General features: G+C 37.4%; 5 protein-coding genes across 5 annotated transcripts in view; 3 read left to right on the forward strand and 2 right to left on the reverse strand.

Annotated features, from left to right (window-relative positions):
• Nucleotides 1–519, reverse strand: part of atf6b (activating transcription factor 6 beta) — a 32,625-nt gene extending 32,106 nt beyond the window's left edge. The window contains exon 1 of the mRNA XM_037975826.1: nt 447–519. Coding sequence (XP_037831754.1) covers nt 447–519 — 73 coding nt within the window. The remainder of the gene's footprint in view (nt 1–446) is intronic.
• A 2,950-nt stretch (nt 520–3,469) lies between these two features.
• Nucleotides 3,470–8,537, forward strand: LOC108251216. Its single transcript, XM_017441431.3, has 7 exons — nt 3,470–4,183; nt 5,154–5,435; nt 5,896–6,150; nt 6,725–6,841; nt 7,409–7,528; nt 7,673–7,738; nt 7,910–8,537. Exons 1-7 carry the CDS (start codon nt 4,126–4,128, stop codon nt 7,927–7,929), a joined length of 918 nt encoding a protein of 305 aa, XP_017296920.1. The 5' UTR covers nt 3,470–4,125; the 3' UTR covers nt 7,930–8,537.
• A 349-nt stretch (nt 8,538–8,886) lies between these two features.
• LOC112449953 lies at nt 8,887–12,946 on the forward strand. Its single transcript, XM_025002902.2, has 8 exons — nt 8,887–9,063; nt 10,368–10,673; nt 10,783–11,052; nt 11,352–11,420; nt 11,523–11,561; nt 11,641–11,757; nt 12,296–12,355; nt 12,440–12,946. The coding sequence occupies exons 1-8, from the start codon at nt 8,988–8,990 to the stop codon at nt 12,610–12,612; spliced, it is 1,110 nt and encodes a 369-aa protein (XP_024858670.1). The 5' UTR covers nt 8,887–8,987; the 3' UTR covers nt 12,613–12,946.
• Nucleotides 12,947–13,234: 288 nt separating this feature from the next.
• On the reverse strand, nt 13,235–23,150 carry LOC112449954. The gene is made up of 5 exons (XM_025002903.2): nt 22,893–23,150; nt 21,792–22,160; nt 18,911–19,033; nt 14,867–14,928; nt 13,235–13,833 (listed from the first exon to the last, which is right to left on the reverse strand). Exons 1-5 carry the CDS (start codon nt 22,984–22,986, stop codon nt 13,711–13,713), a joined length of 771 nt encoding a protein of 256 aa, XP_024858671.1. The 5' UTR covers nt 22,987–23,150; the 3' UTR covers nt 13,235–13,710.
• LOC108251215 lies at nt 15,688–17,908 on the forward strand. The gene is made up of 2 exons (XM_017441430.3): nt 15,688–16,208; nt 16,552–17,908. Exons 1-2 carry the CDS (start codon nt 15,891–15,893, stop codon nt 17,059–17,061), a joined length of 828 nt encoding a protein of 275 aa, XP_017296919.3. The 5' UTR covers nt 15,688–15,890; the 3' UTR covers nt 17,062–17,908.
• Nucleotides 23,151–24,414: the final 1,264 nt, after the last annotated feature.

The following is a 24,414-nucleotide window of genomic DNA, read 5'->3' on the forward strand; positions in this document are numbered from 1 at the left end:
CTAGGAAAACATCTATCACATCCAATTGAAAAAAGGCATATGTATAGACTTGAAACATGTTATATAGGCCAATAAAGTCGGTATTTCAGGGGTAAAGAAGTATAAGTAATGATAAAAAAATGTGTGATCAGCCGCTGAGAGGATGATAAACACGCATGTCCGGGTTTCCTTATTGAGGAAGCTCGCACGCAATAACGCTGCGACCGCGTGCAACTTACATTTACTCACATAATTTTTGAAAAAAACAACATTAAATAAATAGTTGTATGTGTCAAATACAGAGCTGAAAAGAGAAAACATGTATGAGCTAAAGTGGCTGTGACGCCCCTGCTAGCATCGCCTCGACGCAGCCACACGTCCGTGTCCCACCCGGCTAGCATAAACTGCTACATCAGCCTCTTTATTATTATTTGTTTAACTTATAAATAACTCACAGGTTAACTTACCCCAGTCTTCGCTCGTCAAGAGGTTATCGGCGAAGAATCGGGTGTCCAAATCAGAAAGTAAATCCGTAGTCATCGCCACAAAGGCGGTGTGTTTGGAGAGCCCCGGAGTCAGTGCAGTCAGATAAGCTAACACACAGATAAGATAACGCCTCTAGCTTTAGCATCAAGCTAGCGCAGGTGTATCAGATAGCGATGTCATTTGCAGTGTAAATTATTTAAGAATGTAAGTATAGGAAACAGATATTCAACAGTCGATATATCGGTCCTTCCGTTCGATTTGCATATGACAGACAAGGAAACGCATTTTCTAGAGGTTACCGCCCACCTTTAAAAAAAATCGTCCAATAGCTGTAAAGATAGCTGTGATTGACGTTAAAATTATCCAATGAAATGACTCACAGCCTGCGATTGGGCACTTAGGTAGCCTATTGTAAAACTGGGGTTGCAGTGCCAGCTCTTTAAGAATAACTTGGTCCAATCAGATGCTGGCGTTTTGACTGACAGCTAAAACTAACCAATAAACAAGATGTTGTTTTAGATTGACAGTTGTAGTAGCCAATAACCGACTGTTACAACAACAACACTTTTTGAGAAAATCACGTGGATTCGAGCGTTGCGGTATCAACACTAAACTGATTTAGATATACTTAAAAAATGAACCTGTTTTTCTAAGCTGCGCAATCTAATATCAATAATAAAAGCAAGTCTTTAAAACCAGTTATTTTTCACGCCATTTCCTTAAAACTTTTATTGGTGTTAGAGAGGGGGAGTTGTTACATAACTTTAGTGTCAAAAGTGCCTAATTTTAAAATCTGTCATCTAGAAGCTGCGTCCTGTGCTTTGCACTATGGTTATTTTAGTGACAGTAGAACTGCTGGGTTTTGCTGCACTTGCGTGTTTGTTAGGTGATTTAGCTGCAGATGCATTGTTGAAAATGAAATCTAACCTGTTCCCTGAGCATCTTAATTTGTTGTTATCCAGTTCAGTTACCTGCTGGATTTCCTCCAAAGGCAGGTTTTCTCTGATGAATTACAAAGGCCTGGGTACAGAAAAACAAATTCAGCATCAAGACTTGGTTCCCGACTTTACAGGGGTGTTTTTATTAAAGGCTGTGATTTCCTTTTCTTTTCTTTATTTTTTTAATAAAGGTTTCCCTGATAGGTAGATGGATGTTTTATTGATACTAGTGGGGAATTCAAAAAGATCCAGAAGCATTACAACACTAATAAACATGTTAAATTAAAGAAATAAACTCATTAAAACTCATTACATAAACTAAGGTATTCAACTGGACGTCCATTCTTTTGATCCTGTCTGTTTTTCATGCTGTACACTTGTCACAGCTGGAAGGTGCTATACAGCCACTTTGTCACATAATGAGAGTCCAGAAGTCACCAATGAACAAAATCAAATTAAAATGTAGGCCTGTAAGTGGCACCAGATGAAAAGTGAGGCTATTATTAAAGTTCGTGTTGAAAATAGCATTAATATCTCAGCCCAGTTGCTCAGTGATGACTACATAGAGTTCGGTCTCATTAAAAAAATATTACTTTGAAACATGGCTTTTTAAACAAATTTTGGAATCCATCTGTGTAACATTTCAGAGCTACAGAAGAGAAACTTTGGTGATTAGGAAGAAGACTTATAATTAAACATTTACAGACACAAATGTTGAATTCTTTAAGCTCGGTGCTGCTGTTCTCTTTCTTTCTTTTAAATCAGCCGAACATTCATTCTGTAAAGTTTCTGTTTCTGCAGCTGACACGTTTTGCTGCAGCTGGATAGAAAAACCACCAGTTTCAGAGTACTTTATTTGCTGTGTTTAGTGAGGTCGTATCTCAGATCATTTTGCATTTTAAAGTTTTATTAAGACTATCTAGTTTTTTGCATTATTGCTTTTGTTTATGTTCTCTTTAGTTGCATATTTGCAGTCTGTTTTCTGGTTTCAGTTAGTTTTGCTCTCTGCTTTTCTCAAATATTCCCTCATATCCCGAATTTTCATGTCCTTTTACCAAATCCTTGTTTATGTTTGGCTTTTTATTTTCAAATCAAGTTTAGTTTCTGTTTATGCCATGAACCACTCCATCTTGCAAGTCAAAGTTTCTACTTTTTTTGATAAAATAAAGTTGCTTTGCTTTCACTTGCCAGCTTTTAAAGTTTTGATTTGTATTGCATGACATTTTGAAAGTGTTTCAGGTTGTTAGCTCAGTTGTTTTGCATCAAAGTTCCTGGGTCTGACTCCTGACAGGCCTTTCTGTGTGGAGTTTGCATATCGTCCTTGTAAAGGTGTGGGCTTTCTCCAGGTACTCCAGTTTCCTTTTACAGTCCAAAAAAACATGCACACTAGGTTAACTGGTGACCAAACTGTGCTTAGGTATGAGTGTGTTCTTGAATAGTTGTGTGGCCCTGCGATGGACTGGCGTCCTGTCCATGGTGTCCTCTCACCAAACGACCTCTAGAGACAGGCACAAGGTCATGACCCCACTCAGGATCAAACAGGTAAACAAGATGGAGGAATGCATGAGAAACAGTCTGTACATAAATGTGTGATCTTTTCCCTAAAATCATAATTACATATAACCATATCCTTGTTCTTGTGAATGCAACATATATGTGCTGGCTAATGTAAATCAAGACTCACTGGAGAGATTTTTGTTCAGTAAAGACAACTTTATTAAACTTTTAACCATTTTTTGAAAATTTCTGACCTGAAAACAAGAGACATTCATATAAAAATTGCTGTTTCTGAACTGTTTTTTGCTTTGATTTGATGCTACAACTCAATGAAACATGTTAAACAGCATTTAGATAACAGGGAACGACAGTACCAAATGTTAGCTCTAGAAATAAAGTTTTGCTCTGACAACACAGATTGCATGAGACCTCTGATGCTTTAAAAAAACAGGAAGTGCTCAGCTATATACAGAAACTTGATGACTGGTGAAGATGGGTCAAATAGCTGTCAGCACAGCAGTGTGTCATCTGCAAATAAAGTTCCACTGATGTTTTTAGCAGGAAAAATGACATTTATTTCTCTGTTTAGTAAATTTGCTTGTTATTGCAAATCTAGTTCATAAAGACAAAAGTGCACTCAGACATGTCAGAGACTTGTGCACAGCAGATACGAACTTCCTTCTTCCTTCCTGCTATCTGTTTATTTTCCTGTTTCTTAAGAAAAATCTTTAGCCATTAAGAAAGAAATATTGTCTGTCAGTAATGACTCATGGCTGCATGAGAGCGTACGACATCAATCAACTTTTCACATGGCCTTATTTTAGTTGAAAATTATTTTTCAAATGCCAAAAAGAAGAGATGAAATCTATCACACATTTCTCTTGATTTCACAATATCCCCATAAAACAAAGAAAAGTACAACAGCTTTAGAGTGAAGACTGACTCACAGGCTAGTTTGCTCTCTAGTAATAGACTCTTGTATGATGTCATTATGACTTACAACATAAAAATGATTCAATCGGACGTGTAGCGTCTCTAAGAATATTTGAATCATTTGTCTGACAATCGATAAACTTTAAACAAGGCAAGTTTACTTAAAAGGAAGTGACAGTCACCATAAGCGTAGGCTGGTGTCAGTAAACGCAGTGAGCATGCTCACTTTCTCTTCTCAGATCAGACAGAAACTGTGGTCACAGATTGAACACACAGTTCAGCGTCTGAAAAGATGAGGGGGAACATCCTCTGCTGCGTGTTGGTGTTGGCTCTGGGTTCTCATGCTGCAGGTAAGAACATTTTCAGTTAAAGGCCCAGGATTCCTGGGAGGAATGAACATCACCCGCCGTGTTTCATGATAGAGCTGTAATCAACAATGGCCGCCGCAGCCACATCTTGAGAGATGTGTTAACGTTCGGAGTATGTGTTGACTGTCAGCTTCTACCACCTAAACTTTACCTCATTATCTGTCAGAGTAACGTACAGCCATTTCTGTGTTGGGAAAGATAAATCAGCTGTGGTGGCCATCTTGAATGTAACTGACTCCAAAAGTTAATCAGTCCTAGATGTTCATCCAATGTTTATTTTTAAGAGTTTTGGTCAAATTTGCCCAGCTGTTCACAGAGACAGACAGAGACCAGTAAACTATTATCGCTCCACCTTTGCCTCCAGTGGTGGTTGATAATCACGCTTGTACATTACAGTTTTTTTTTTTTTTTCTATAATTATTTATATTATTGCAGAAATTTGCCTAAAGTGTGATTTCAGATTCGGACATGATGTGACTGAAGTGACAACTTATTACTACTTTACAACTACTGGTCTTTTTATGTGAAAAACCCGCTTCTTTATAAATGTAGCAGATGATAATGTTTCTCTTTAAATTGATAAAATGTAGTAAAATGTCTTGGTGTATTTTAGAGAGAGGTTGTTTTGTTGTCAGATATTGCTGTTTTTTTAGGTTTTTCACTCATAATTCTGGCTTTCACATGAAGTTACCAGTATTGGCATTGTTTAAAGTCTGTCTTAGGCTTATCATTCTGAAGTTTTACTTAAATTTAATTTAACTTTTGCTCAGAATGTCACACATATTTATTAATGTACCTAAACAAGATTAAAATGAACTGGAATGTTTTTTGTTTTTTTTCTCAAAGTTGTAACTGTATTGTTAGTTAATAATTAGCTTCTGCTTATTTGAAAATGTATTTTAACTTTAAAGTTAAAATCTAATTATGTAAAAACATTGTTCTTATCTTACAGATTTAATCCATGAAGCTGTTAATGAGACACAGCATGTTTATCTGCCCTGTCCTCCTCCTGTGGAGGATAAAGTGACATGGAGCGTGGAGAGAAATGGAGCCAAAATTGACATCATTACATATGATGGTGACAAAACTGAAAAACACATTAAAGGAAATTCTAAAATTTATACTGTAATAGCAGATCAGTATAAGTCACTGTATATTCAAAAAGCTGAACTCTCAGATTCTGGAAAATACTTCTGTAACAATAAATCTGTGAATCTGACAGTCATCCCATCAGGTAACATCAAACTTTATCAGAAATGTTTCTTTTTTGTCTCCTACAGGTTAAAAATCACTTAGTGGTGGCAAAACATTTAATTAAATAAAAATATGTAGATTTGTCCAAACTTAATGCTTTGAATGTTTGTTGTCTCTACAAATTAAATGAAATTCAACAGTAAAAACTCTGTATTTTTCATGGAGTGAATCTTCACTGTGTAAACTCTAAACTGAGTATAGTTAGTTTTGTGGAGGAACAGTCTTGTTTTATGGTTTGATGCATCTTTTGATCATTTATGAACAGAAAACTTAATAAAAACAACAAATTGTGTCTGTATTTAAATGTCTTGTGACAGAGGGACTCTAAAACCTACATTATGTGTTAGGAAACAGGGTCTTATGTAATGTTTCCTGTCCCTGATTCAAACAGGAGAAGAGCTGTATGACATCATGTGTTTTACTTTATGTTTGTCTTTTAGGTACCAAAACTCAGACTGTTAAAGAGGGAAGGAACACAACTTTGAAGTGCTCCTCTAATGTTGAAGGATCATATAAAACAACATGGAGAAGAGAAGTAGCTGGAAAATCTGAGCCAATCCGGTTTCCTGTTCCTGTTGTGGGCAAGAAGGTGATTTTAACAAATGTTCACCTCAGTGACTTTGGACTTTACTTCTGTGATGGAAAACCAGCAGTTTATCTGAATGTGACCAAAAACATGAAGAACCCTGGAGAAGGTGAGAGATAAGAGTTTAATGATAAACACACGGTGCAAGGAGAGGATTATAATAAATTAACTACCCAGTGGCAGACATGTAGACTGATCTTTGACTTGTAGAAAGCTTCATGTAGTGAAAGTTGTCAGGAAGAGCTGAGGTTTGGTCTGCAGCTGCTGAAGATACACACCTCACACCTTCCTGACGGGCTCATTGGATGATTATTAGACAGAAAATACATTTGATACAATTATCATGAATCATAGAAGAAATGTTTGAGTTTTTATCATAATGTAGAAGAAAGAAACTGAAGCTCATCATAAATGCCTAATTTGATCCTCCCAGCTCACAAAGTTAACAGGAGACATAAATGTCTGACACACTTGCTGCAGTTGGACTCATGTTATTGACAGTCTGTGCACATTTGAAAAGCTGAGATGAGAATTTTATTTGGATCTTAAATGACACCGATCAGCTAAGGATAGTGTCTCATCACATTTTTCATTCTTAATAAAGCTTTAATTTCAACATGTAAAGCAAACAATTCTGAAAGGCTGATATTTGGAATTTAATACAGATTTTCTTCTACTTACAGCAACACAGAGTACATCAACAACAACCAGAGTGACAACTAAAGCAACAACGACAACAACTGAAGAAACTTCATCAACTGCAGCACAAATATCTGCTACCACTCCTGGAACGACAGACGGTAACAAATATAATGATTGAAAATTGGAGCACAATGTTTTGCCACTTTTCTTTACTTGATTCTATAAAAACAAAGATAACACTGTTTGACAGATTTAAAATAGTATTTTAACATCAGCAAGTTATTCCCAACGAGCTGTTATCTAAAACAATCTTGTTACACAGTCGATGATCACCTGCGTCTCTCAGGTCCTGAGTCAGCTCTTTGATTGATTTGTTTTATATTTAACGTCAAGACGTCTTTAAAAGATTTTAAGGAAGCCATTCTACTTTAACGCAAAGTGTAAAGAAATTTCAGATAGTTTAATAGTTTTACACACACTGTATACTTCCTATTCTTCACACAGAAAAAGGCTCAACAACAACCACAGGAACAACAACAACTGTTGCTCAAACATCTGCTTCTTTCACTAAAACTATTCAGAGAACAGCAATAATCACAAGGGCAACAATGGACAAAGATTAATTAAAAATAAATATATTTGCTGAAATGTTAGATATCATTAATACCTGTGAACTTTTATGTGTCATTTATTATTTTTGTGCTTTTGATATTTTCTTTTTTCAGGCATTAACACTCCTCAAGCAAAATACCTAGTTATCAGCCTGCTGGTTAAAAGTGATGTCCTCATCCTCCTGACCTTTATCATCATCTTCATCAGCTGGAATCACAGATCAGAAATACGAGGTAAGCACAGGAAAGATTAGACTTGCAGCCTCCTTGACTCTTTTAGGAGATCATGTTGACTGATTTAGTGTTTTTAGGTTAGCCTGTTCCTCAGATTTGAAGGAAAATCTTTTTATTCTGTGACTTTATTTGTAATTGTTGCAGGTGTGGACAAACAGTGTGATCTCTATGATGACATAATGGATGTAATAGAACTTCAGCCGACAAATGGTGAGAAACAAAAAACTACTTCTGGGTTTTTATTGTTTGTCTGTTTTGTGCACTGTGACACGGAAATCATCTGACTGCAACTCTCTCAGATTTATTGATTATCCTTTCATCATTAACTACTTTTGGTTAAATGAATCAGGTTTTATTTCTGCTTTGTCTCTTTTCTTGCAGATGTACAGAGTTCAGTGTGAGGATCATGAATGAAGGCTTCAAAAAAATAGCCCAATGAAATGAAATCTATTGAAATATAAGGAAAGTGTGAGAATTTTATTTTAATAATTGCGATTATTACTATTTTTATATAACCTTTCTTTTAAATTGTTGGCTTTTATTCATTTTATTTGACTTTTGGTTTGTAATGATACATTTAAATGTTTTGGGAGAGCCATCACTGGCATCTTTTTTTCTAATATTACTTTATTTTTTCTGATTATTCTTGTTTTTTTTATATTCAAAGGAGAGCTTGTTGTCTGACTTGAACATGACGCTTAAGATGTCTTCACTCTGAAGTCTAGATGTTCTTCGAAATTCGCCAATATTGTTTTGATTCTACTTTTTTAAAAGTCATGTGAAATTCATGAGTTTATTATAAGTCTGTCTGCTCTGTTGTTTTGGTCATGATGTGCTTGTAAAAGTTATTGTTGATCAATTTATGGGATTGTAAAATAAAATGAAGGCTATATAAATATGAGCTGATAATACATAAGATGTGCACAACTGAAGGTTTTTTATCTCAAAAACACCATCACCCTTCTTTTAAAGGACTGCATGTCACTGAACTGTAATGTAAAGGACTTACACAACACAGAAAACATTTCATAATCCTGAACTAATAAATATGTGAACTGTTCCTGACTGTGATCTTTCCACACTGGGCCTGTGGTAGAGGCCTGAAAGTTGAAGTAAAGTGGAACCACTCGTGTGTACAGACTGATGCTCTCTGCACAGGAAGTTTTTAAAAGCTGATAAGTTGGCTTGTAAAGTTTCCTGTTGTTTTCTGCCTTAAACGTTTCTGGCAATACAAAACTAAAATAATAAACTTAGTTTGTCAAATCAAGGCCCTAAATTTGACATGAATCTGCACATATAGGCTCCTGGAAGTTAATTCTCAGATCTGCACAGAAAACAGGAAGGAGAGAAGGAGGGACGTGAAAAAATAAAAAAAAAATAAAACTGTGACAAACTGAAGGTTCATATTTAAGGAAACTCAGCTGCTCTGCAGTTCTCCTTTTCTGTTTTTCTCTCTAAGATGCTCCTTCTTATGATCTTCTGCCACGTTTGGCTCCTTACTGCTGATCTGATCTCCTGCACAGAAAACAGCACAGGTAAAAACAGATTTTATCTCTCATTACACAAGAAAGGGTTTTAAATAATAGTCATATTGTATGCAAAGACATTAGCCCATAAAATTGCTTTATTTTACTAAATATTATGTATTATAACTCATTTATTGCAAAAACTGCAAACATTCAGCCATGTTTGATCAGTAAAAATAATGATATGGTGATTCACAATGTGTGAACAACAGTTGAGACTAAATTAACATAGTTGTTTGAAAATGTCATTTTACTTAGATTAATAAATAAACATGTTAAATCATACAAAGAGTAACAATTAATCTAAAGTGTTGAACATTATTTACATTTTTTTATAGCAGTGAGAGGAATGTAAACGTGTTCAGGAAAATACATTTTTTTGGTCATTAAGGTAACATTTTTAACAGATTTTTATCTGTTTCAGTAAACCTTTTTGAAAGACACTATTTTAATGTGACAAAAACAAAATGTGGATTTCTGGCAATATTTTCCGGTGCTGTTCTTAGTTTAGTCTGACTAGATGTCTGTGAGCAGGTTTCCATGAGTTAAAAGAGGAATTACAGAAAAAACAGGAAACAAGGCGTCAGAACTGACCCCCAGCCTGAACCGAGTGGCTCAATTTGATTGGAACCATCTATACATAGAAGAACCATCATGGGAAAATATTTAGCAATAATAGACAAATTCAAAGGAAGAATAAAAACTGAAATACAGGAATAGGTTTGTGGCCTTGGAAATGAACAAACTGCACAAAATATCAAACAAACTTTATTTTTTAAGCACTTTAAAAGGAAACCGAGATGACCAAAGTGCTGTATAATAAATCCAAAAACAGCCATAAAAGCTTTAAAACAAAAACATTACAATCAATATAAAACTAAAAGATATATACGAATATAAAATATTAAACCAAGTAAAAATACTCAGTGAGGTAAATAACAAATTACTTTAAAAATCCAATTAAAATTGCAATTAAAAGCCATCAAACAGAAATGTATTTAAATTAGAGGAGACACTTGTTAATGGAAAGCTGTTCCACAGATTTGGGGCGGCTACAGCAAAGACACGATCTTCCTGACTGACTAATCTAGAACATAGAACTTCAGAGATCTATGATTGGAACGAGGGCAGAGAAGTTCAGATGTATTCTGGGGCCAGACCATGCAATAAGGACACGTCTGCACATAAAATGAATCTAAAAACTGCAATATGTCTTTATTTGGTTGCTTTATTTAAGAGCAAATCAAGAAATTAGAAAAAAAGATGTGAAATTTGCTTTAAAGAAGTTTTTTTTTTTTAAATAACTGTTTCAGGTGTCCAGGCTGGACGCTTCAGATACGTGATCAGTCCTGTTCCCTCATCAGTGATCCGGTTCTCGGTCCCAGAGAATCACCACGTCTGTCTGCCGTGTCAGGCCTCCGACAGCTCAGATGTGATCTGGACTCATCAGAACAGGAAGGTTCTGGTGACCCGGCAGGGGACCTTCCAGACCAACGAGGACAAAGAGAGTTACCTTCTCCAGACTGACGGGGGTCTCTGTCTTCAGCAGCTGGATGATTCTGATGCTGGAGAGTATCACTGTAACCAGCAGCTGGTGGCCGAGCTGCAGGTGCTCTCAGGTACGCTGGGGTGGACATTTAACTTCCTCTCTGTATGAGAAGCCACATTTTATTTAGATGCAGCAACAAATCCTAATGAAGTGAAATGTTATGTTGTTTTTGTCCTCAGGTCATGACTTCACAGTGTCTGCAGGCCGGACTCTTCTGCTCCCCTGCAGAGGCTCCTCCAGATATAAACAGAGGTGGTTTCGACAGCAACAAGGACAGAAGAAGGAGGTCATCTTCACCCGCGTCAGAGACGGTACAGAGAAACCAGAGAGGGGCGGGAAGCGGCTCAGCTACAGGAACGATGCTCTGCAGATCGAAGACCTGCAGCCAGAGGACGCCGGAGAGTATCTGTGCAACAGTGTGCTGCAGGCCCAACTCTCCGTCCTGGAAGGTCCGTAACTCAACATTTCCAACATTTATCAACGTGATGCTGTTAGAAATTTACTACAGAATGTGACTAAAGGAAAGAATCAAAATCCAAACAGACTTATAATCAAAATCATTGACAAATGCAAATTTATAAACAATATTTGACTGAGCTCATTCAGACTACCATTTTTAATTTGACACATTAAAACCTATTTCTGTTCTGTCATAATTTTATCTAAACTGTTCTTTTTCTAAGGTATATTGTTTAAATACTGTCATCATAAACCTAATAAAACTAAAATTAAACCTTGTTTAATGCAGTGACCTCTGAGAAAACCAGCGTCTTTTTATCCAGCAGCACAACTACGGAGTCAGCTGGAATGAAAACAGGTATATCATAGATTCTGTTTAAAAAAATGAGTCCAAAAACCTTTTTGTTATACGTCTTTTTTAAATGTTACCCTTTTGTTTTTTGTTGTTTTTATTTTTCAGATGTGACTGAAGTAAAGAAGAAGAAAAAACCTGAGAATGGTCAGCTGCTGCAAACCCCTCATATCCCCACTTATGACCAAACACAGATGTTAACATGTGTTTCTTTGCTTGGTTTCAGCTCTGCTGCTGCTCTCTGTCTTTGGTTTTGGGATGATGACTGTCCTGATGGTTGCTGCCTGTGTTTTACTCACCAGCATGAAGTGCATCAGAAAAAGGAAGAAATACAAAAACGCAGGTAAAACAAAAAGAAAAAGGTTATATATTATTATCCATTCAGCCATTGACTCGATCCTGTTCAGGTGCCTTGAGTGAGAGATGGGGACACACTGGACAGGAAGCCAGTCCATCACAGGGTCACACGGAGACAAACAAACATGATGTGTCTGAAAACTGAAGCCTTAATACTTCTTTCTTGTAAAATCTGTTGGTCATACACGTTTTTTATTCAGTTCATGAATTTCCTTTCTCATTTATTCTTACTTAGTGCTTTGTAGGGTGCTTTTTCCTTTTATGCTAGTCTTTTCTTCTGTAAATTCTTTGAGAATTGTTTTGTTCTCTCAGGTGTGTGTTAGGAGATCAGTAAAGATAAACTGCACAGTAAAAGCTTAGAATATTACAGTAACACTGATTATGTCCACTAGAGAGCGCTACAGCTGCAGTTCATTTAATCTGAAGTTCTGTTTTCAGTCTGAGTTTCAAAAAGGTTTGACACCACTTGGGTTTATGATAAACATCTTTCCACTGAGCAGTGAAGCATGTTCTGTGCTCTGCAGCAACTAAACAACAAGAAGACTCAGAGCAGCAACTGTGGATAACATCCAGACCTCAAATTGGTAAGAAAAAATAAATAAATATGTTTGATAATGAGCCAGATCTACTCTAAAGTGAACTGATTCAATGCTTTTTTCTGCCTGCAGATTATGAAGTGTTTGAGAGTCCGTCCCAGCAGGAGGAGATGATCCACTACGCTTCTCTGGGCCAACAGAACTGGAGGGAGAGACCCAGCTCTCCTCCACCAAACCAGAACCACAACAATGTTGTTTATTCCTCTGTCATCATCACACCTGCAACCAAATGTGCAGTCTTCTGATTCAAGTCCATTTCTAACTTTCCCTTTGCTTTCTTTTGTCTTTGTCAAGCATCTTTATTAAAGTTACTAACTCTGGATCCCTTAACCAACAAACTGGCAAGAAACAAAACATGTGAAATAATAAAGTCACCTGTGTACCACAGGACCACTCCTTTTTGAGCCTAGAATCTGTCAAAACCCAGAATGCAGACTCATCTTAAACAAGAAAACTGATTTATTAAATAAAAGAAAACAAGAGTCTGACATAGCAGCAAAAACCAAGGAGCAGAACGTGGCTGAGCAAGGGAACACAAGGGCGAAAACTGCAGACAGACTGAATGAACCAGTGAGGAAGTGGAGAAAGTGACCAGGTTTTAAAGACGGGGGTAATCAGGGGAAGTGAGCACAGGTGAGTGATTAGAAAACTCGGGACAGGTGTAGACAGGTGTGGCAGGCAAACAAGAGATAAACTGAGGAGAAGTGAATAATGACAGAACTAAGACCAAACTAAACATAAAGACGACTAACAGAAACTAAAAACCCAAACTGAAACATGAATCAGAAACATAAAAACATAACCCTAGAAAACTGAAAACAAAGCACTAAGAACCAAAGCCAAACAATAAACACAAGACAACTTAAATCCATGACAGAATCACTTTATTTAAAAAAAATGACAAAGAAAGAAAAATACATTCGGACATCTGATCACATTATTCAACAGGAGTTTAAAGACGTGGGTCCTGCACATCTCTTCAGAAACAGAAAAAAGTCTTTGAGTTCATTAAACATTTACATTCTTCTGTTGAGCAGCAGAATAGTTGTTGGTTTAAAATGAGAAGCAAAGTGAAGCATCATTTCTACAGCAGGCATCGTTTAAAATGTTTTGATAAAAAGAAAAATCTTAAAATATTACTGAGGAATAGGTTTATGTAAAGGAGAAAAAAACTGAAATGCAGTCATAAAAAAAGCCAAAAATAAACAACATCTTAATAGGAACTGATCTCAAAAGTAACAGCAAAATTTGAATCCAACGGTAAAACAGTCATCCTTGCTGAATCTGTGAGCTGAGAGACAGAAACAACAACTAAAACCTGATCTCTGGTCTTGTGATCCATTTCAGTTCCTGCGACTGGTCACTGCTGAATATGTGACCATGTCTTCAGTAAACCTGGGTCGTTCTCTGCCAATCGGACGAGGCTTGTCTGGATGCTTCAGACTGGAATAATGCAAAGACTCTTCCTGTAGAGACAGAAATCAGATTATCTTGTAAGTTCATGTTACTGGTAAACAAACATGAGGAGATTATATTTAAGCCTGAGAACCAACTGTGGTCCAAAGGCCTGATTGAAACTGTGATGTTCTTCGTTTTTCCTTCTGAAGTTCATGTTTAAGCCTCCATTTTGTGGGGACTGAACAGGTATTTTTTGCAAGCAGGTTGGAACAGGGTCTAACTTCTGCTTTTTGCAGCTCCTTTTAGTCTGACGCCATGGTTCTCAGCTGGAAAAAGATGGAATGCTCCCATCGTGTTCGGGGTGAAATTAACTCAAGCATAAGGAGTGATGGCAGGATGGAGCAGGAGACGGATCGACGGGTCAGGCCTCGTCTGCAGTAACGAGGACATTAGTCTGGTCTGTAGTTGTCTGGGCACTTGAGTCTTTTTCTGATCTATTGTGTTAGGTTTTGATGACTGTGTTCAGTTCTGTTCCCTGTGATTTTATTGTGATTCCTGTGTTTTCACTCAGCCTGCCTCACCCACTCTCACCTGTTGCCGTTTCCCATTCAGCTCAGGTGTTCTCCATCTCCTCATCTCCTCAGTCCTAGATACTCAGTCTCTGTCCAGCTCCACCTCAGCAGAGCATTGTTGATCCTATGCCACAGTTTTGTTTTGCTGCCTTGTTAGTGATTTAAGTTTCAGTTTCTTCGAACTCCTTGTGTGTGCCTGCATTCTGGGTTCGGCCTCCTACAACTGTGGCAGCTGTAGCGAAGAAGGAGTTCAGCCAAAAGGCAAAGTTCTCAGTTTACCGGTTTGTCTACATTCCAACACTCACCTGTGGTCATGAGGTATGGATCATGACAGAAAGAACAACCCTGAACACTAAAGTTTTAACATTGATAATGTTTTAATGATGCAAACAGTGTGTACAGTTCAACCTAATACTACTAATAATAATAATAATGACAGAGAAGAGCTACTTTTTTATTTTAAATAAATCAAAATTGTTTATAGTTGCATAAAGTCAATATGTGACATTCAGAATGAGTAACTACTGACCTCTGTAACTTTACACCTGGATCCCTGGCTCGCTGGATTACAGCAGCAACAAACCAGTTTACCTGAAGAGAAACCAAAGACAGATAAATGATAAACGCTGGGTGTGGAGTCACTATTTTACCTGAAGGATTTGATGAAATGTTGCTTGACATAGTTTGGAAAAGATGCTAAAAGACAATAGCTGAAGTTTTCTTTATTTCAGCTGAACCGGAAGTCAACATTAAAATAACCTTATGAACAAGAATAAAGAGACTAACAAAGGCTCTTTATACATAAATGCACATATATACTTTCTTTTAGTTCATTTGTAAATAAAGTTGAACAGTTTTCTGAGTGGTACCTGGTACCGACCTGGTCCATTTAAACACATTTCCACGTCCTTTAGCTTTGGCCAGGTCTCTTTTAGAAAAAGAGGTTTTTAATCTTAATAACACATTTTTACCAGGATAAATAAAGTCCATATAGCCTTCATTTGTGTTTGTAATACGTTCAACATGATTTAGCTAAATATCAAAACAGCACAGTCTAAAAAAATCTACTTGTTCTTATCAGTTCTTGCATGATTGTTTAGAAAAATCAATTGTGTCAATAATTTTTTTGATAGGTGATATTTCTCCTCTGATGTTACAAGCTCTTGTAACTTTATAAAGAGGTCAGAAGAGCTACTTCATGGCTGGTCCAGCCAGGTAAACCTGCTGCATAAATAAAAACTAAATGCCTTTAGAAACAGATAAATCCTGCAGTGTAGCAGACGACCCCAGCCCCTCCACACCCAGCCTCCCTCACAGAGATGAGCTGATTTACAGGAAGGCTCTGAGTGAAAGTGAAAGGAGCTAAAGTGAAACCAAAAGGAGATTTTGTTCCAGTCGAAGCAGGGAGGAAGTCAGGGTTTTCTTTTCGACAGTTTTCCACAGAAGGATCGAACTCAGCTCAGCTAAAGGACTGAAAAGAGTTTTTTCCACCATTTTCTGAAGGATAAGACGACTATCTTTGTTCCTGCTTTCCTCTACTGCTTCTCAGCACTATGCCGGACCAGGAGCTGTGCCTGGAGGCCCTGTCAGTTCTCTGTGGCTGCAAAGTCGAGTCGACAAGTGGAGCCTCGCAGCTCACCCCCCAAGATTTTGTCAACGTTGTAGCTCTCAGGGAGTTTTACAAGCAGGAGGGATTTAAAAAGCTGGAATACCCGAGCATAGGAACCATGTCCCTGGAGGAAGACGCGGACATGTACAGCGCCCCTTTAGCACTGGCTGATGGCTCTGGGGAGAGCCTTCAACACACGGTGAAGATCAATCCTCAGGAGTTCTTCCATTCTCAGTATGACTACGATTTCACCAACATTAGGGTAAGCAGATATGATGCTTTGTTTATTCGGTTAGGTAACATGTCACGTGACGAAGGTCTGATGTAACAGATCAGGTTTCAAAGAGTTGTGTAAGTCTGAAACTGAATGGTCTGATTAGGGTCAAAAATCAAACAGTTTCTATTCATCACCTTAATCATAAACTCAATGAGTAATAAAGATTGACAAATAGGTAAATAGTCAAAGAATAGACATTTTGCTCACCATAAGAAAGAACTGTTCTGAGTTTTATACATGTACAATACTCAGTGGAATTGTGGTTTATAGTCTGTATTTTTCTGAAGTAGCTTTTGATTTAACTGTGAACACCTTTCCTGGTCCCTAGGATGGTGATAAGAAATTTCTGCGTGGCAATGAGAAGTACATCCGGCCCTGCGGATGGAACCGGGTGGCCCTGCGAGTCCTGCAGAAATACAGTGATGGCGATTCTTGGCTCGGGACGGGAAATGACGCCTGGCCCGTCTCCTACCAAGGGAAAAGAATGGATGGCTCTCTCGGCATCATCCTCTCCCATGATGGGCCACCAAACGATGAGCCGAGTTTTCTGGAAGCCGGCTGTGCCTCCTTAGTCAGAGAGGAGACAAGAGGCAGGGGGGTGTACTCCACACCAGACATCAAGATGGCGGAGACGTACTGCAAGACGTTCACGTCCAAGGTGGACGGGAAAAATTACAAAGTGCTTCTCCAGAACCGCATCAACCCCAAAAATAGAAAGACGTGTAATAGAGAAGACATCTGGTTGGTGTACATCCCTGATGGCCGCAACGACGTCCAGACAAGAGCCATCGTGCAGGAATCCCTCCGTCCCTACGGGCTGCTGCTGAAGCAGGCGTGAGCCAAACTTCCAGCATATAGGAGGACATGTTCAGACATAATATTAGCTAAAACTAAAAAAAACTACTGAAATATTATCACACTTTTTTGCTTTGGGATAATATAAATGAGGTCTTTGTCTGTGAAGGGCATGTGGGGAAAAGCAATAACCACAGTTTACAGCATTCCTATAATTTCTGTTAATCAAGTTAAATAATTGGATTTCACTCCGTTGCTCTTATATTTGCTTTAAATAAAAGATTGCTGTTATATTCTAGAGTCCAAACATGAGCTGTGTTCAACCACCTTTTACTGAAGTGGGAATCTGTGTAGCAAAAGAGGAATTGCTAAATGCATCTGCAGCAGTTTTAACAGAGAAAACAGAAAACAGTCTGCAGTCCTCTGACTCTAAGCTGATTTATAAAATATAATATCTAATATTTTCTTTTTAAATTGAAGCAGGAAGCAGGTCTTGCCACCATCTGTACAATAAATCTAAATGGTGTGATTAAAGTTTGTGCACATAACTGAGCTGACTTGATGAATGAAATAAATCGACTACATGTGAAACTTTATTTAGAAATATCGAACATGTCAAGTTGCAAAATATATGATTTAGTTTTATTTTTGCTGTATGGAAATGTTGCTATGAGGTATGATGACACTTGTCTGATGTTTTTCATAGCTTTATTACTTTTGTTTTTTGCAGTTGCTGCAAATTTAGAAAACCTGTCTGACATGATGACTATGTAAACTTACTGGAGAACATTTTTGCACACGATGTGTCTTTTAGTCCTTTCTCATCGTTTCTTTTCTAATCTAAAGGTGGAAAAGTGTGAATGAAATAAAGTGAGCACCAAAAAGCCTCATTCTTTTATTCAAACAGTTTTCCTTTAATATACAGAATATTCCTTTTGAGTTTCTAGTGATCACGGACATAAAGTTTGACATTTAGGACCTCCTCTTTTTCTCTGTAAAGTTGTTTTTGGTTACATCTCGTATTTCAGCCCACATCATTTGAATGTGGGCCGGTAAGACTTGTTTTCAGACTCAAAAGGTCTTTAATATTCAGGTCAAACACATTAAAACTAGTTTTGAGTAAATATTCTTATTTATACGTATAATCCTAACTATAGTTTTGTTTTTTCCTGGATACCAAATAGAGACGTGTTTCAAGAAAATACAAGAACTGCGAATGTTTGCTCAAATGAAAAGCAACTGTGCAAAAATACACTAAATGTTCCTCAAAATGTTAATCAAGTAAAAGCATAAAGCTGTTAGAATTAAAGGTACATACCGTGATGTCGTGAGGACTGGGCAAGAAATAAAATCCACACAATTTTAATTTTCTCACATTGATGTTTCCTTAAACTATTTGTGACTTTAGTACAAATTAATATATCACATTTGTATTTAAGATAATTATAATATCACATAAACTTTGAAATAATTTCAGTCTTTAGAAAAGCTGAATATGAACATCACTAATGTTTAGGTTATTTTTTTAGAGTATTGCAATTCCAGGAGTTTACCATCAGATGGCAGTAAAAGTACATAGACAGAAGTACTCATACAGATACTGTGGCATTACCATTGTTTTAAAATATTTATTTACAAGTAAATGTTTTGCAAACTGACTCAAGATAAGAAAAAAAAAAAGTCTTATCCAATGTATTTTATAACTTTTATACAGAAATAAATACGAGTTTGTCTGTACTGAGGTGCCTGAGGGGTGAACAGGTTTTAATATTTTCATATCTGAGCAGACGTATCGGACATCCCCACATTCTACTGACTCACTAAGTAAAGTGGTGTAAAAGTGAAGTGGTGTAAAAGCAGAGTGAGAACAGGAAATAACCAAAAACACACACCTGAGCACAGGTAGAATCCAACTATCACCAAAAAACCGAGGCTGAGTAAAGCAGGAAGGATGCAGATCCCCAGATTATAACATGGCTGCCACTTTTGTCCTCCAGCAGAGTCCTCCTCGTCTCCTGGAAACAAGTAGCACAAAAATACCCACAGTTCATTACTGACACATTATACGTTTGGTTTGCAGATGTAAGGACAAGTCATAAAATCCCACAGGATCTAAATGGTTGATGAACCTTTTCTAATTGTTTCAGAATTCATTTTCATCTTCCAGAGAATCGCAACTGAAAATTCCTCTGAGAATTTGAGATGTTTTGCATGAAGATAAGAGCACCTGATATTCAGGCGCCTGCAGCGTTCCTTTGTGTGAGAAACAGGAGTAAAACGCATCACCTCGAATGTTCTTACATGCCCAAAGTAATGAATGTTTATTGAAAATAAAGAAACACAGTAATGCCATTTACTGAACAAGTCAGCTCGTAGTGTGTCTCTTCTTCCAACAATTCTTTTTTTTTATTAGTTTATCTTCGACAGATGCACTTTTTCAGCAAAAAGCAGCTTTAGCTGCTGGGACCTTTGTGATGAAAGTGGTTGCATGAACCAGTCAGAAGGATGTTCTCCTGTGATCATTAAGATGTAACTAAAAGCTGCTGAAAACAGCAAAATGCTTTCATGAATTTCATGAATCTTTAACAAAAACATGCAAATAATTAACCCCATATAAGGTTAGAGGTGATATAATCTGGGACCAGCTACTGAAAATCTGGCGCTGAGCATCACATCTCACCAACTCTGTCCCTGATGGATGATCCAACCTGCAGGAGAACCAGCTGGGTACCAACAGAAGTGATGATGAGGAGGAGGATGATGATGATGGCTCATTCTAGCACAGGTCATCTAATTTAGCACCAATCAGTTAACAAAATAAAATATCTAAGTTATTGCATTCAGTAAGATTAGAGGAGCTGTATTTTTAAATTAACATTTTTATTTTGTGTTTTATTTTCTGTTGTTTTTTAGAAGCTGAAACTTTAAGATGAACAGCGGGCAGTTATTTTTTTATATAGACAAAAACTGGAAATGGCCAAGGACATGTTCATTATTTTACTCTTCAACAAACAAATACAACGAATGATTCATAGAATCTGTATCACACACACACACACACACACAAACATTGGCTTAGTAAAGTTCATGAGAGGTTATTTTTTTGTAAGGACAAATGAAGTGGTAAAAAGAAAATATATTTATATCCTACCAATCATCACTAAAACCACAGTTTTCAAAATGAGGAGAATCTCATCAAAACAGATTCTGATTACTCAGAACTGAACTTTTAGACGACGATGCATTTGTCAGGGTTACTTTAGAAATGGAAAAACAAAAGATTGGAAAACTAATTAAGCTTTGTTGAAACCGTTGACTGTTGTTGGAGATTAAAATTTCCAAAACCACCACAGATGTCAGGCTGAAGATGCAGAAACTGCTGAGGGTGTTGGTTGCATTTTTTTTTTGTTTAAAATGTTGTTTTTGTGTGTTTTGGTGGAAAAAAATAGAAGGACTGACTCAAAACAAGCTGCTGAAAAATATATGAGATACACGCCTTTATTTCTTGAATAATATTAATAATAATAAAAAACATGTAAGCCAACTTTACCGAACAGAGTAAAGTAGAAACATCAGACCTTTCTGCATTCAGCAATAACTATTCTGCCGACTCATCTATTCTGATTATTTTAAATACACTGAATCATAAAATGTTATTTTTTCCAGCTCATAAATTCCCCTTCTTCACAAAGACAACTAACTAATCAAATAATCTAAATAATATTTTTTTAAAAATGCATTCCCATTAAAAACATTATTTTTTTCTGGACCCAACAAGATGTGATTGAAAAAACGGATGAAAAAGGTTTTTCAGTGTTGAGACCAAATACACGTTTTAATAAGAACTGAAATCTTGGCTTGTTTTAGTTGTTCATCTTACTTATTTTTGGTTCTTTGTGTTATAGGAAGTAGTAAAGACGAAATATCTACAGATGATCAGGACAGAATGGGGACAGGACTACCCTTAATGTGGATTTTTGAGTGTATTATATATAAACTGTAAGACTTTACAGGCTGGGGAAAGAAAACAGCTCAAAGAGAAACTGTAAGGTTGGGATTAGAGACAAATGTACATAAATAAACACCAAATTTTAAGTTATAATATGTTGTAGCAAGACGAGCTTTACTTATCAGGTGGTCAAAACAATGTGACTCATTATGGTTTATATAAAGTGTAACATTTAATAAAAATGTATGAATACTCTGCTGAAATATTTGCTCAAAAGATTTTGGTTCTGTATTTGTGTGCTATTAGAACAACTCTATCTTTGTGTCAGGACGGGCGGAGGGAGTGGCGAGCCCAACGCGCAGACTCATTATAGCACAAATAAGAATTTAGTTTTAAACAAAAAGCTGACGGGGCAGCAAAACTAAACGTAACAAAAGGAATACAAAAAGGCGAGGCAAGGAATGAGAACAATGGGAGACTAGAGACAATGAACCAGAGAGGAAGTGGAGAAAATGAGCAGGTTTTAAAGCTGAGGGTAATTAGGGGAAGTGGGCACAAGTGAGAGACTATAATTAGGAACAGGTGAAGATGGGCGTGGCAGGAAGCCAAGCACTGACTGAGGACAAGTGGATGATGATAAACAGGCAACAAACAGGAAAATAATAAACCAAAAGAAACCAGAAAACAAGACACGAAATACAAAAAGAAACACACCGCCAAAACAAAACCTGACACTTTGAAAACCTTCATAATTCTGAGGAAAAGGAAAAAACAGCCTGAACCCATCAAAAACTTAAAGCAGATATATTGATATTAATTCTTACCCTTCACTTTCAGGTGGATGCCTTTGTCAACACACACATCAGAGCCACACCAGCCAGAGCAGAAGTACAGCCCAGCATCGTCCTCCTCCACGGCCAGGATCTCCAGACTGAACAGCTTGTTGTCCGGGTCTCTGGTCCAGCTGACGTGACTGCTGTTTACAGAGTAAAACTTAGCTACAGGTTCTTTTCCTTTGAGTTTGCTCGGTGTAACTCTGAGGAGGGGCAGCAGCTGGTCCGAACGCAGCAGGTACCAAGTGATCTCCAGGCTGGACGAAATGTTGCAGGTCAGAGAGACGTTCTGTCCCAGGTGGACCGCCTGGGGGGAGCGGGGAGCAGGTGAGGAGGATGACAGGTGACATCCAGCAGCACCTGAGGCGAATGGAGCACAGAGGATCATCAGCTATCTGATATCTGATATACATGACATGCTTATTGTCTTTTTACATTCTGAGTCTCCACAGCAATGAGTCCCAAAGTTGGGGTCGGGATCCCAGTGTGGGTCACTCAACACCAAGTAGGGGTCCTTAGATAATCTCCAGATATTAACTTACAATAAAAAAACTTAGTTTTTATGCTATGTTTGCACAATATTTGTTACAAAAACTTGAAATACAAGTCCATAAACTGATTAAAAAAATAGCATAATGGATGTTCAGATTGTTTGTGTTGTCATTATGTCCTTATTTAATAGAGTCATTAGCATTTTTTGGATGTTTAAACAGCCAACAGATGGGGTCACACACCTTTGTCGCTGTTATTTTATGTGTCAGAAGCTGAAAAGTTTGCGAAGCACTGCTCTACAATAGTTCATCCTAAAATCTGCTGTTGGTAAACGATCAACTATGACCAGCCACACTGAAGTAAACTCTGAATTGCATCATATTAGACCTAAACTTATAAGATCCAGTCCAGATATCTCATCTTCTGCATGTCACTGACCTGCTCAGTTTAGTCTGTTTCTACAACAACCACATGATCATGACAAGCAAACCACTAAGAAACAAAATATGAGCTTATAGAGTTACATCCTACCCCCTGATGCTCCACACAAACTGCTTAGAGTTCTGTGTAAATCAGCCAAATAAGAAGTAAGTAACTTACAAATAAAAAGGACAATCCAAGTGTGAGCTGACATGATGTCACACAGGTCTGCAGGTTGCTGCCTGGCTGTTTGACAGTCTGGGTTGATTGACATTTAACTGGGAGGAAAATACAGCGGGGTCTTTGATTTAAATGAAAAGAAGAAAAAACAAACAAAACAACAACCACAAACACGCCTCTGTTTCAGGAGAAAACGGAAAATGTTTGAGTTTCCCTCCTGACTTCAGCACATTCTCAGTCCACTCTGCCTCTGAGGCGCAGTAGGTTTCGATTCTGCAGCAGAGGAACTTCAGGCTGTTCATGCTTTGCAGAACTGAAACCCTTCCAGGCCTTCAAAATAAAACTACTGTCCTTTCTGTGTTCTGTTTTTGCTCGTGTCTGCATGAGTGTGTGTCGCCTGCTAATGAAACTTGGATGGACATCTGCAACTGAATAACAGTCCGGTTCAAGATGGCCGCCAGAGCCAACAGATGTCAGTAACTCAGCTGGTGTGGTAGTAGCTGAGACTGATTCCTGACACATGTTCTTATGCAAGATCTTTGTTTAAAATGTTGTCAACGTGGAGTCAACTCGGTCTGTTAGCAAAATATCTCATGAACTACTGGTCAAGTTTTAATGAAACTTTCAGAAAGTAATCACACATTGTACGTCTACAACTGATTAACATTTGGACTCAGCCTGAATCAAGATGGCTGCCACAGCTAATCGACATTAACCAACACAAAAATGGCTCTAATTCAGCCAGTGTTACAGATACTGAGCTAAAATCTGATAGTAGTAGCTGAGAGTCCATCTCTGAAATGAAAAGTGTTGGGCGATTTGCATTCAGGTACACAAGTACGGCCTTTAATCTTTATTGCAAATTTGTATTTGTATGCGTAACCCTATGATGCATATAAACAGAAGCAAAAGAAAAAAGCTGTAGTTATACAAAAAGAAGAACACAAAATACACTTTACAAGGATTGTTTTCCAGTTTTGTTGTATTCACATTGACAAAAACACTTTCATTTAAACATTTAAATGTCTATTCTGAAGTAAATTTAGTTTGAAATAAATAAATAGACATCAGACTGAGCAAATCTCAGTCTAGATGTGTTATTTACCTTATAATTAAACAAATATTTATTATTATTTTGGACAATCCTAGTTGTGCATGGTTTGCTCTCCTGATCTCTCCTGAGAGAGTTGCAGGTATCTCAGTTATCTCCAAGGCAGGAGTAGACAAAACATCACATTCTCAGACAGACGCTGACTCCATGTGATAGATGTTCTCTGTCACTGTAACCAAACCTCTGATAATCCGGAGGCCTCAGTTACATCAACATTTTATGACCTTCACGTGGCTACAACTTTGTAGGAATGCAGGGGGATAAAAAAAGGAGGGCTTCAGATAAAATGCTGCCTTGTTCTGTTCGGCTGCTTTCTCCTGTCCTGCTCTCACCTTGTTCAAATTAAAGGTCATCATTTAAATGTTGGGAAAATTCAACATAAACCCGCAAAACCTGAAAAACAAAAGAGGC

Source organism: Kryptolebias marmoratus, linkage group LG5, assembly GCF_001649575.2.
Source record: "Kryptolebias marmoratus isolate JLee-2015 linkage group LG5, ASM164957v2, whole genome shotgun sequence".
Lineage (NCBI taxonomy): Eukaryota > Metazoa > Chordata > Actinopteri > Cyprinodontiformes > Rivulidae > Kryptolebias > Kryptolebias marmoratus.

Excerpts from the sequence above, each read along its gene's own strand:
- LOC112449953 (XM_025002902.2), top strand. The coding sequence starts at position 8,988 with ATGCTCCTTCTTATGATCTTCTGCCACGTTTGGCTCCTTACTGCTGAT. Across the intron at positions 9,064-10,367 it reads CTGCACAGAAAACAGCACAG|GTGTCCAGGCTGGACGCTTC; the intron begins GTAAAAACAGAT and ends TAACTGTTTCAG. Across the intron at positions 11,562-11,640 it reads GAAGAAAAAACCTGAGAATG|CTCTGCTGCTGCTCTCTGTC; the intron begins GTCAGCTGCTGC and ends GCTTGGTTTCAG.
- LOC108251216 (XM_017441431.3), top strand. The coding sequence starts at position 4,126 with ATGAGGGGGAACATCCTCTGCTGCGTGTTGGTGTTGGCTCTGGGTTCT. Across the intron at positions 5,436-5,895 it reads TCTGACAGTCATCCCATCAG|GTACCAAAACTCAGACTGTT; the intron begins GTAACATCAAAC and ends TTTGTCTTTTAG. Across the intron at positions 6,151-6,724 it reads CATGAAGAACCCTGGAGAAG|CAACACAGAGTACATCAACA; the intron begins GTGAGAGATAAG and ends TTCTACTTACAG.
- LOC108251215 (XM_017441430.3), top strand. The coding sequence starts at position 15,891 with ATGCCGGACCAGGAGCTGTGCCTGGAGGCCCTGTCAGTTCTCTGTGGC. Across the intron at positions 16,209-16,551 it reads ACGATTTCACCAACATTAGG|GATGGTGATAAGAAATTTCT; the intron begins GTAAGCAGATAT and ends CCTGGTCCCTAG.
- LOC112449954 (XM_025002903.2), bottom strand. The coding sequence starts at position 22,986 with ATGTCAATCAACCCAGACTGTCAAACAGCCAGGCAGCAACCTGCAGAC. Across the intron at positions 22,161-22,892 it reads TTGGATTGTCCTTTTTATTT|GTGCTGCTGGATGTCACCTG; the intron begins GTAAGTTACTTA and ends CATTCGCCTCAG. Across the intron at positions 19,034-21,791 it reads CATCCACCTGAAAGTGAAGG|GAGACGAGGAGGACTCTGCT; the intron begins GTAAGAATTAAT and ends ACTTGTTTCCAG.